We start from the raw sequence: 12,744 nt of genomic DNA, 5'->3' as shown, positions 1-12,744 counted from the left end.
TACTATAATAATATGAAATGTTACAATCCTAATACCCTAAATGTTGCTTATACAGTGTCACTTAGCCTTTGACTTTCTAGGTAACAAATTACCGAAAATACTATACAATTGTAGAGCATTTTCATCCATGTTAAAGTTGACATGGTCAAATCCCAAATTCAACCCAAAACACAACTCCACTTATTTTTGGGTCGCCAAGACTCATCTGCTATGGCTAGTTTCATGTCGATTATGAGTCCAAACTCAAATCTTTGGCGTTGATGTTAGCATGTCCCTATAATTATTATTTTTTTTTGCCAACACACTGCTAGCTTGGCGAGTGGCGCGACAGTTTCTGAAACCTGCAACCCGCCACAATTGTCGGATGGCTTTCAATAGCTACTTACGACATGGCCCAATCTCAAATATCCATTTTAAATTCTTACTTTAATCCAACGATTGTTATTATTTTTTGTACTAATATTTATTTTAAATCTAAAAATAAAAAAAAGAATCGAATAAAAGTTAAAAAAACATTCCAACGATTACTCGTAAATTTCTTCTACAAATACTACTAAATCATTTTTGTCACTTCCCACACCAAGACTCTATACAATCTTTTACTTTCTACATTCCTATTTTGTTTATGCTTACAAAAATGGCATCTCCCGTCGAAGGTGGAGTCAAAGCAAAACAAGAGCAACCGAAATCTTCTCTAGAATCTAAGCAAGATTTTTGATACACATAGTTGAAGAAAGATGAAGACACATGACATGACAAGAGCAACCGAAATCTACTCGAAATTTTAAACTATATTTTTTATAGACATGGACACGTGGCATAATCAGTCACATATTCTAAATTAATCTCATCCATTCAATAATTATTAAATAATTAAATTATAGATTAAAATAAAATAAAATAAAATAAATCAATGTGAATTACTTTTGACAATGAGTGAATAGTAACTGTCACGACAGTTTATTATTATTATTTTTTTAAAACATTGATATTTTTACACTAAGAAAAAATGGAGTTCTGTTAAGTTACATAATGAACGGCCTAATTTGATATCGAATTCGCCACGACAATTTATAATTAAGTAAATAGTAATGTCATAAGTCTAGTTGTAGATCCAAATCCACAAAAACGGGTGGAAATGCTTTAAAAGTTTCGTTTTGGGATTGTAAACAATGCAATTTGATGAAAAAAATAAAAATAAAATAAAAAGGTCCATATGTTATGCCAAAGAACTGACTCTTGTTTGTGATGTGATTCTCTTCCCAACACCAAGTCATGAGCACAAATTAGACACCGGAATTCAAATGTGCAATGGATAAGCATTATTTTCGATTTTATGTCATTTCAGTTGTTTTTTTTTTATTTTTTATTATCCTTTCAACCGTCCATTCAACAATAAAGGTGTAAACTTCTCTCTTTAAAAAATGAACATACATAATGTTTGGCATAAAGTTCAATCTAATACGTCATAAGGATCTAATCGAAGGGGCTTATTTTTCGTGAGTATTTTAAGAATAAATGGTGATCAGCAGCATATGTAAGAATGCTACATTTTTCCTTCTTTTTTTTCCGATCTTATTTATGTTGTAGCCGCACTGGTCGCCATTTTCGGGGCAATGGACGACTCTTCGTTTGGTGCCAGAAAATCTGACACGTTTAAACATTCAACAAATAAATTCTGCTTTCTAGCATGGCCACTGATATTTGTCCTTTAAACGAGGTCACTTTATTAATTTTTTCGACAAAGTGAAGAGTTATTAGGTTATTTAGTGTTTGGTAAATTGAAAGTCGAATTTTGATTAAACCTCATGATGAGTCCATATTATACCATATATTTTATATATTCTTAGTTATAATTTATTGGTTATTTTTGTAGAATTTTGATACTTTGTTATATATTTTCAACGTAGGACATGCGATTTCATCTGGAGCAAAAAGTGATTAAACGGATGAATTTTGGAGTGATTCCAATTGGAGAATGTTCGTGACTCTTTCAAGATGATTTTATCAAAGTTTCAGATTTTTCTACCAAGTCATTTGACCGTGGCAATGAAATAAATCCCCAGCGTGCAGCTTTCCCAAATTAACGTTTATGGACGTTTTGGGTATTTGAGGTCAATATGACATATTTTGAGAAAGATTCCTTCTGAGGATTTGAATAGATTCCTTCTGAGGATTTGAATAGATACATTGTGACATCCCACATCGCCCAGAGAAGTGATCCTTAAATGTATATTCTCATCTCTACCTAGCACGAGGCCTTTTGGGAGCTCACTGGCTTTGGGTTCCGTAGGAACTCCGAAGTTAAGCGAGAAGGGGGCTAGAGCAATCCCATGATGAGTGACCCACTGGTAAGTTGCTCGTGAGTTCCCAAAAACAAAACCGTGAGGGAATGGTAAGCCCAAAGCGGACAATATCGTGTTACGGTGGTGGAGCGGGCCCGGGAAGTGATTCGCCCCGGGCCGGGATGTGACATACATTGTTTCTTGTAAAAACTAAACAATAGTTACATTATTTTCATAAAAAATAAACAATATGTAATTTTTTTTTTTAAATTACACAATAGTTACACAATTTTCGTAAAAATTAAATAATAGGTACTTTATTTTTGGGGAAAAAAAAACTTGTAGAAACATTGTTTCTTTGAAAAATTAAACAATGAATTTATAAGGTAAATTAGTTTTTATGTATTTTGCATATATGATTTTGTTATTATGTAGGTAAATTATTTTTCATGTATTCTACATATACTGGGTATATTATTTTTCTTTTTTTAAGCAATCTAACATTTCAAAATTTTAATAGTAGGTGCACTATTTGAATCAAATGTTTTTATTTTTTTTGTAGGTAAATTATTTTGCATGAATTTTACATATATCAGGCATATATATATATATCTGTGTGTGTGTGTGAAATAATTTACCTACATTAATATGTAAAATATAATTTTATTGACTTAATTAAGCATGTATAATAACATATATTAGACATGTTTTATGTTATTATATATTAGGCAATGAATTTATAACATTATTGTTTTTTTTTGTAACATCATTAATTCTCCCTTACCATCCATCCGCATGGCATTAATTATGTACATCAAACATTCAAATAGAGTTTATAAAAAAAATATAAATCAAATAGGGGTATTTTAGTCATCCGAAATTTTTTTAATGCATGAAGTCAAACATAATTAATGAATTTGTTAGTGTGAAATCTAGTCAATGGGTTTTATTCAAGAGAAAAAACTTATGTTGGGTTTTATGTAGAGAAAATTAAGTTTCAGGGGCTAAAGTCATATTTTCAGTAAAATAAAAGGGTGAGGGCTGAGCAACAATCACTGTCGTGCAGTGAGCATAATATATAATATGTCAGTTAAGCGTGCCGTAAAACAAGAAGTTTTAGAACACATTACATAAACCACTCACCTCAATTGATACCTGGAATCTTGACAAAACAAACCCACCAACAATCTAACAAACTCACTTAAACTAAGCTCTCTTTCTTCTCTCTCTCTCTCTCTCTCTCTAATGTATATATGTTTAAAATTGTTATGATCTATTTTATCTAAGAGAAAGAGAGAGAGGTGAGGCAAAGGAGATAGAAAGACGGAGAATAGACTTGAGAAATTATGTGCTTTATTCCTCAATCTTTGTGCCTTTACTTAGAGTAAATCAAGGAGGATTCGTTGCCTAATTATACAATCCTAAAAGGAAATGATCTTCTAGTATCCTAAATACAATATGCTAATGATTTACAAATCACACATGTGCTAGAACTATGTATGTATATAGGTGACTTTCACTTTGCATGGAATTCATGCAGTCTCTTTCATTTTCACGTTCTAAAACAACAAAAATGTCACTCTTACCACATTTTTCATACTACATTTGTATCACATCTTTAATAAAGATAAAACAGAAATATGTTGATGGACCCTACTTCCTTTTAAAGAGGTGGTACAAATATGGTATAAAAAATGTAATAAGTGAAGCATTGCTCCTAAAACCATGGAGCAGTCCTCCTATTTATACTGGAAAAGAGGCGGCCAACACTAGGCTCTAATTGGTTGGCTTGGGTGGCTACAGATCAAACCAAATGAATTCTCCTACAAGGTGCTGCGTGGTAATGTAAGTCGACATTGGATTGACAAACGGTTGCCCTATAAATGGGTTGCCTATAAATGGTGGAGATAGAATAATACAACACACGTCCAATTAGGAAGGTTGAGATAGTCATCACCTAAAGTTCTTAGGTGGAAGTCTGTAATCACTATATATTGCCACAACACCTCAACCGACTCATAAAAGTCTACAAGAAGCTTTTAAAGGGATTAATAGAGAGCTAAAGATTCTATCAACTCAAAGAAAACATATACATACACATATACATATGTGTATATCATATATAAGAAAACTTATAATAAACACATTATTTTAAAGTACGAAGATTCACAGGGTGTGTGTGTGTGTGTGAGGGAGCCTAAAAATCAAGAGGGATAGAGTAAACAAATTATGTTGGAAACAATATCGAAATTGAATGGAGTGCATGTGAATATGATTAGAGGGTAAACAAATAAAATTGAGTAGGTTAAGGAAGTAAGAGCTGATAGAATAAAACCTGAAATTAATAGTGTGAAATCTAAATTCCTGACGCGTATGCGTACATTTTATTTTTGTTACAAATTAAACTACACAATTATTCACAAACTACAGCTTGCATGTAAAATATTATATGTCTCTTTACGCAGTGCACATTGACATATAACTAATTAAAATGAAGTGTAGATTTGCATCTGGCTCAAAATATGTTCAAAGTTATCAGTACTCTTCTCGATGGGATGAGAATGCATGCCTTCATAAGTTGTCACAACGACTTCTTCATCTTTCGTTAACCTTTGAACTTGCTTTTTCACATTGCAGCCCTGATGCGTGCATCGGTAGTAGCTTCTGCAAAAAGTAAGAAATAATAAACAAATACACAAGTTAACTGCTAATTTTTTTGGAAACTAATGGATTTATTTCTATGCAGGTTGGAATATGTATTATATAGTAATGTTTTCTGGGCACTAGTTCTATATACGAGCAGTTGAAGAATCCAAACATTTGCATGAAGATAATGACTCGATTTTATGTGGAATCAGAACATGATCAAATCATCAAACAGAATATTCTAATAGAGACGCAGATCATATCTAGACCAGTTCCTTTTTTCCCCTTGATGTATCAGAATTTAATTCTTTTAAAAGAATTGTTATTAACACTTCAAAATTTTCATTTTGCATTGCTTAGAAGTACATTTTTTTTTTCTAATTATAGAAAGTTTGGAGTGTAAAATGAGATTTTTGGAATGCTAATAACAATTCCCTCTTTTAAAAATAACATTAAATGTTTCTCAGTGACCTTATTGAAAAATGTTGAGCTATCACCATATCTTAACCAATTGGCAATATAGGGATTAACTCAACTCCTTATAACATGCAAGGTCTCATCTTTCTCCAATATGAGGTTCAGTCTCAACATTATGATACGAAGTCTCAGAAGCAGCAGCTGCAGCAAATATCAAGAACAAGTTGACTGCACTGGCAAACTCCTTATACAAATTTTGCCACTCTAATTAATGTTGCATTGTTAAGCTTCTTAGTTTCAATTACTTGAGCTAGGGCTTCTTTAACTTTATTAACTGCTTGAATCTCCAAGAGTAGTACTCTAAAACCAAAATTGCCTGGGATCGTATTTATTAGTACTCATAACTCGATCTACAGAAACAATTCCTTATCTATTCAGTTTATAGATCTTTTTTTTTTTATACTTTTTTAGTACTACAAGGCTTAAACAGTAGTAAAGTGAACATTCTAACCAAGCCCATCGAGAGAATTGCAAGATTTAAGAAGCGAAAGGACACCATGATCTATAACGGATGACCTGGTAGTTAATCAAACATGAGTTCAACATGCATGATTTATCTAAAGAAAGTTCCATACCATTTGTGAATATATTCTTCACACAACTATACACATGCTATATTGTCTTCGGATTATATTCAAGTTTATTTGTCTGCCGATCATCTTACATAAATATCCAGATATTTTTCAGCAGCCTAGCTAAGAGCTGATCAGGGAAACAGAAGGCTTGGAGCTATAACGTATATATTGATCACAATCGAATTGATACATATACATATATATATATATATATATCATTCATAACAAAACTAATTAAGAAGCTAGCTACCTGTATGTACATACCTTGGAAATTTGTTGTTCTTCACTGCTTTTTGACCATACTTCCTCCATCTATATCCATCATCAAGTATATCAACTTGACTCCTTGTTTGAAAAGCATATCTCGGCTTTCTTATTTTTTTCTGATCTCCTTTTTTCATCCCTAATCTCACAGTTGGCGCACTAGTTCCAGATCCTCCGACGCTTTTTCCCTGAGAACTAAAATTGTTCTTAATCATGTTGTTTGAAGCCCCCATCTCTGACATCAGCCCTAAGAACCCATTCGATGATTTACTACTTTGGAATTGGCGAAGATCAGTACTATTGTAAGCATGATGAGCTGGGTTTCCCATGTTCAATGACAAGGAAGAAGGAGCAGGCGATGTGGATGAAGAAAAGAATGTTGGGTAATTTTCCATCACAGAGAGAGAGAGAGAGAGAGAGAGAGAGGGGGGGGGGGGTTAGTGATGAAAATATTGATTTAACTATAGAGCGTATGGTGATATATACGTGATTTTTGTTATGTGGTTTATGGCGGGGCGGTTTTCTAGTTTTCTTTTCTGATTGGAAACTTGGAATTATTTAAGGGTGAGGCGGCTTGGTGGCGGCTTGGTGGCTGCGAGCTGCCATGAATCTTTCGTCGTATGATCGTGTCGTAAGTGGCACGGAAGTGGTGAGATGAATAAAGAAAGAGAAGGATAAGGACTCTCTTAAAACTTAGACACTTTATAGATTATTTGTTCCTTATATTTTCAGCGTAATATTTTATAATATTACCATAAAAATTAATATTTTGTGATGTGACAAAGAATTTATAAAATGTTATATTTATAGGAGAATCCTCTTATAATTTTTCATAAAGAAAGTCATTTCCTCAAAGATTATTCATCATCAACCATAGAATATCACACTTGTGGGAAAATCCCCTGATCATTTCTCATAAAGAAATTGTCATTTCCGCAAAGATAGTACGAGTTTCTGGAGCTTCATGATTCAGGGTGGAAATTAATATCTAAAGCCTATTACTTGGGGAAATTCTATGGTACTCTGTTTCTAAAAGAAAAACTTATGGTCATTTGTTTAAATAATATTTAATTTAATATATAATCGTCAAAAGTTCATTGTCAAATGTTACATAATAATAGTAAGTTTATACATGATATTGTCTATTACACAACTAACTTTGATTCTTACACCATTAACAACGTTACAAATAGAAATAAGTCATTATTAGTGAACGTCATGTAATTACACATTATCATTAGTCATTTTTAAGCTCCTTAGCTACCATATGATCTTAAGCATAAACATTGAACGTTTGAATTACAAAAAAGATAAAGTTATATCATAAAATTGTCAAAGTTAACTGTCCAATATTGCATATTAATAATGAACATTAGTACTATGGTCTAGCGTATTCATCTTTATCTATAAGTAAAGGATCTTAAGTTTGATTCTCGTCTAGTTCGACCAAATTATTATGTTTAACCCATTGTATTTATAAAATGTAACATAATTATAGTTAATAAATTAATATGATACATAAAGACATTGTTATTACTATAATAAGTTTAATTCTGTACACTAGGTAGAATGTTATGCATAAACGTAATTACATTATCGTTCAGTTAACCAATTCCCCGGTTTTAAAGAGTACTGTATATTTGCCCTAATTACTATTAACGTTATTATTAATTAATTAATCTTAGTTCAATACTTCAATTGGTTGGTTTTGACCAAATTTACCTAGGTTTCGTACGGGTATACTTTTCATTGAAATCTAAAATACACATTCAAATATTTTTAAACTTGTTTGGTACTTTATTTGAATCCAACTTTTTAGACTCTTTTTTTTTTTTTTTTTAAGTTTTACATTTTGAAATTTGAATACCTATTTTGGCTGAATTGTTTTCAAAAACTAGACTTAAAACTAACTTAAAAATTAGTCTACTTCTAGAAAACACAAAAAATGAGTTTTTTAGAGTTCTTAAACTTCAAACCACTATTTTCTCTCTTCTTGCCTCTCACTTCCGATATTTCTGTGCTAGCTCTTTATCTTTATCTAATCTCTCTCCCCTTTCCTTTCTTTCTCTCTCCTCCCTTCTGAATCACTCAGTCTTATCTCTCTCCTCTCTCCCTCCTCCGACTCTCTTTGGATCTCTTGTTCTGTCCAATTGAATTTATTCTCTCCTATCTTTCTCTCCTCTTTCTCTCTCGTCTCCTTCTCCTCCAACCCTCTATTTGGATATCTTGATGTGTCTAATTGAATTTGGTAGTAATTTCTAAATACATGGGGAGTTGTCGTTGGATATTTTTTCTTTTTTAATTATTAAAATTTAAAAACAATTTTGAATCTCATACCAACTAAGTTTTTGGGTTTAGGGTCCATACGATGTTTATGTTGAAATATCTCATATGACTGTATCTATGAGAAAAGAAGAGTTTAAATATTCTAACCTCGATCAAACTAATACCAAAACATTTTGTGATAAAACTTTATACCTGACGAATTATGCATTTAGTAATTATCAAATTTAAGACTATCGATATTGTTAGAAGTAGATATTTGATTTGTCTCTCTAATAATTCTACCACATGTAATAATTTAGGCTCCCCACGGGTTGGGGGCCATCCGGCCATGCATTTGAAGTTGTAACTTCCCCATGTGTCTGGTAGTGGATGTTCAGATTTTCCAGTCAGAACACGTGTTTTAAGATTATTCTGTAATCTCTAGACTGCTAGGATGATTGTTTTATTAAGAGGGTCGACTATTCCCGTTTTGATATCTCATGTATGTCTTCTTTGTAATTTGTTCACATGTGTTTATATATTTAATTCAAAAATTAACACCTTTAACTTTTAATGATTATAATAATATAATTAATAGTAAATAATAATAACCAAAATTAAAATAAAAGATAAACTGAGCAACACACCATCAACATCCCCTACACAACTCCGGTATCCGTAACACCTTACCGTCGGCTCCATCCCCATTCGCTGCCCAACTTTCCTTCAACCACGTCGTGACCACCACCTCCTCCTCCTCTCCTTGATCAAGTTTATTGTGTTTTATGTGTTTAAATTTGATTTCTTTCTTTTATTTATTGCATAAGATTCATGAATCACTCATCTTCTAATTTTAATTTTTTTGGGGTGAGGGGGAGAGAAATATTGTATTCATTATCCGAATCTTAAAACTTGGGGCAATAAGGACACTATGGTTGAATATCTGGCGACAAGTAATATATATGTGCCTGAAGGGATGCGGTGTAGCCTGTAGGTGAGAACTGATGTGGAGAATTGCGGTCGTGGAATGCGAGATGGAGAGGACTGATGTGGAGAATTGCGGTCGTGGAATGCGAGATGGATGAAGGAAGTCACGAGTGGCGCGGGTGTTAGTTTGTTTTATCTTTCATTTTATTATTATTTTGGATAAATTACATTTTACCACCTCAACTTTGGATTACATAACAAACTCATACCTCATCTTTTAAACACTACAATATCGTACATCAACTTACAATTCATTGTTAGACATCCGATAAATATTCTGTCAATTTGACCGTTAAATGATAACATGGCAAGCCCGGAGCCCACCCGCTCGTTCAAATTTTAAAAAATGAAAAAGGGAAAATTACATTTTACCATCTCAACTTTGAATCATATAACAAACGAATACCTCATTTTTGAATATTGTAATGTCATACATCAACTTACGAATTCGCTGCAATGTTCGACCTCGTTTCTTTGTCCGTCAATTTATCTGTTAATTGTTCACATGGTAGGTGCAGGGGGCCCACTCCCTCGTCCACTTGAACTCGACGCTATTGACATGTCCACGGTGGAGTGTGGCTTAATCTTGTTCGCTAAATATATCCAATCCTGTGTCCACCCAGCGTCCTTGTCTTCTTCTGGTTTTTCGCCGCGTGGCTCCCTCCCTTGCTTCTATCCCCAGCTATTTCCCTCTTCCCTTTTTTTTTCACCCTCATGAAATCTGAACCCTAAAGATTTTCAAAGCAAAAAATAAATAAATAAATAAACACAACAACAAAAAAAAAAAACTTGATGCTTGAAACTTTTTTAATTTTTGAGTTACGCCCGAAGTGGGATTGAAAGATGAGAGGTTGAGCCTGATTTAGGGCTGTTGATCGACTGCAACTTTCGAAAATTAGAGAAATGGAAGCTTGTCAACGGGTTCGATGTAGATCTAAAAGAGAACGAGCATCAAACGTCATTGTCCCAAATGAGCGCCGTCTCCATCGCCGATCTAGTCATCAGAGCTGGAGCGCGCTTCTAGATCCACATACGAAGCGGGAGATTCAGACATTGAGAAAACAGGAAACGAAAAGGAAGTCGGATGAGAAGAAAAGCCAGGACGGAATGATTCCCAAGCAGAGGAGAAGCCAGCGTTGAAGAAAGAGAGAACATAGACCAATGTCAATGTGAATATGAATTCGAGCAAAGGACAAACGGAGCTGCACTAGCCGGTTCAACAACTTGGCCAGTACCTGTACCCAGTGGTTCAACAAATGAGATATATTTAGCAAATGACGTTAGCCACACTCCAGCGTCAACAAGTCAACATCGTGGAGTTTTAGTGTGCGAGGGAGTGGGCCCAACGCCACCACGTCAGTAGTTAACAGACAAATTGACGGACAATGAAACGAGGTTTGACATTATAATGAATTTGTAAATAGATGTATGACATTGTAATGTTCAAAAGATGATGCATGAATTTGTTATGTGATCCAAAGTTGAGGTGATAAAATGTAATTTGCCCTTTATTTTTTAAAAATTTGGGCGAGGGAGTGGGCCTCATGCTTGCCACGTCATCATTTAACGATCAAATTGACAAAAAATTTAACAGAGATATAACATTGCAATGAACCGTAAATTGATTTATGACACTGTAATGTTTAAAATATGAAATATGAGTTTGTTACATAATCCAAAGTTAGGGTGGTAGAATATTATTTATCTTACTATTTTATATATTAAAAGTTAATAGTTTTAGTTATGGGTAGATGAATACATGTCAACAAATTAAGCAAATTAAAAAAGAGACACAAAAGAGACTCCCAAACGGAAACATAAGACTTGCAGACTCATAAGAACTAATGAGACAATGAAAATTTAGAGAACCCTAAAACTCCATTTCCACGAAGCATGCATTGCAGAGGAAAAACCATGTGACTAATTAGGCCATTTCGAGGAAATGTGTGTGTATGATAAAAAAATGTATATATTCAAATTCAAATCATGATCGTGATTATCCTAAAAGTGATGAGCCTTGAAATTAAACCAACTATACTAATTAATTATGTTATTATTTCAATAACTTTTCCAAGTTTGGGGTCTGTTTTATATAGATTATGTATATTTTGACCTAACCAGAGTTAGAGGGATACTGTGGATGTGGAAAGTGTGTAAAGAATAACCATTCGTTGTCCACTCGGTTTGACTAAATACATCCGGGTGAAAATGATAGATCATTAGCAAACATCAATTTCTAAGTTTTCATCAAAATGAATTTTGACTATAGACAGTAAATTGTCGTAATAGTTTTTTAAACTAGACAGAAAAAAAAATAAATAAAAGTTGAAAGTTTAATTTGATTTTATCAATATTTTTATGTAGTATTTTTACGAAGCTGCTACCAATCTTCTTAGCCGGACTTTATCACTCTACAATATCGGTTCTTTTTTTTATTGTGCAATGTTGCACCATGATCAAATTTATTTACTTTTTGTTTTGCTCTTTAGGGATCAATTGTGCAAAAAAGTCAATCAAATTAGAAAAGTGTAACGTTTGATTAATGTTGTCAAAATTTCAATTTTTGATTAAATTACATAGTTAATTGTCTATTTATTGGATAATCATTAAAAGACTAAAAAATTTCAAATTTGATTTAATTTTTGAAAAAGTTGATATTTAAAGAGTGACCTAGAAAATAATATGATTCATATATATCATCGTGTAACATTGTTTGATGAGAAGGAGAGTTGTGAAGAAAAAATAGGAAAATTCAAATGAAAAAATTACTCAATCAGACTTTCTCGACGATTCTAAAATGATTGATATACATCATCTGTCACATAAAACACTTATACATAATTGAAATTTGTGCGGCCTCTTTCATATACATTAAATTAAGAGAAAGAAAGACTAAAAGAGAAACTTGAACGGGCTCGTGGGTTTAAATTAATATTCCCGGCAACGAATGGAAATTATCAAGGAAAGTCCTAGCTAATGATGCGGGCTGAGTTTTTAAGGTTTTACATTAAGGTTGGTGACTTGGTAGTTATCACTAATATCTACATAACCACTAATCTCTAATTCACCACAGCCTCACCTGCTTCCTGTCAAAGTTAGGAATTGTAAAATTAACTGAATTATAAATTAAGATCAAAAGCTTAATTTAGTTAGTTGATAGCTTTCCCTGTTTCCTAATTATCTTGCATTTGTTACTTAAAAAAAATTATCTTTCATTTGTGAGAGGAATTTTTCAATATGTACGG

At 32.8% G+C, this 12,744-nt stretch overlaps 1 protein-coding gene across 1 annotated transcript; it reads right to left on the bottom strand.

The window, feature by feature from the left end:
- Positions 1 to 4,606: 4,606 nt before the first annotated feature.
- LOC103961435 (probable WRKY transcription factor 75) lies at positions 4,607 to 6,700 on the bottom strand. Its single transcript, XM_009373978.3, has 2 exons — positions 6,248 to 6,700; positions 4,607 to 4,949 (listed from the first exon to the last, which is right to left on the bottom strand). The coding sequence occupies exons 1-2, from the start codon at positions 6,640 to 6,642 to the stop codon at positions 4,772 to 4,774; spliced, it is 573 nt and encodes a 190-aa protein (XP_009372253.1). The 5' UTR covers positions 6,643 to 6,700; the 3' UTR covers positions 4,607 to 4,771.
- Between the last annotated feature and the right edge of the window lie 6,044 nt (positions 6,701 to 12,744).

Source organism: the organism of the source record quoted next, unplaced genomic scaffold (assembly GCF_019419815.1).
Source record: "Pyrus x bretschneideri cultivar Hongxiangsu unplaced genomic scaffold, Pyrus_bretschneideri_v1 Contig74, whole genome shotgun sequence".
Lineage (NCBI taxonomy): Eukaryota > Viridiplantae > Streptophyta > Magnoliopsida > Rosales > Rosaceae > Pyrus > Pyrus x bretschneideri.
This window is presented reverse-complemented; position numbering and strand designations above follow the sequence as displayed.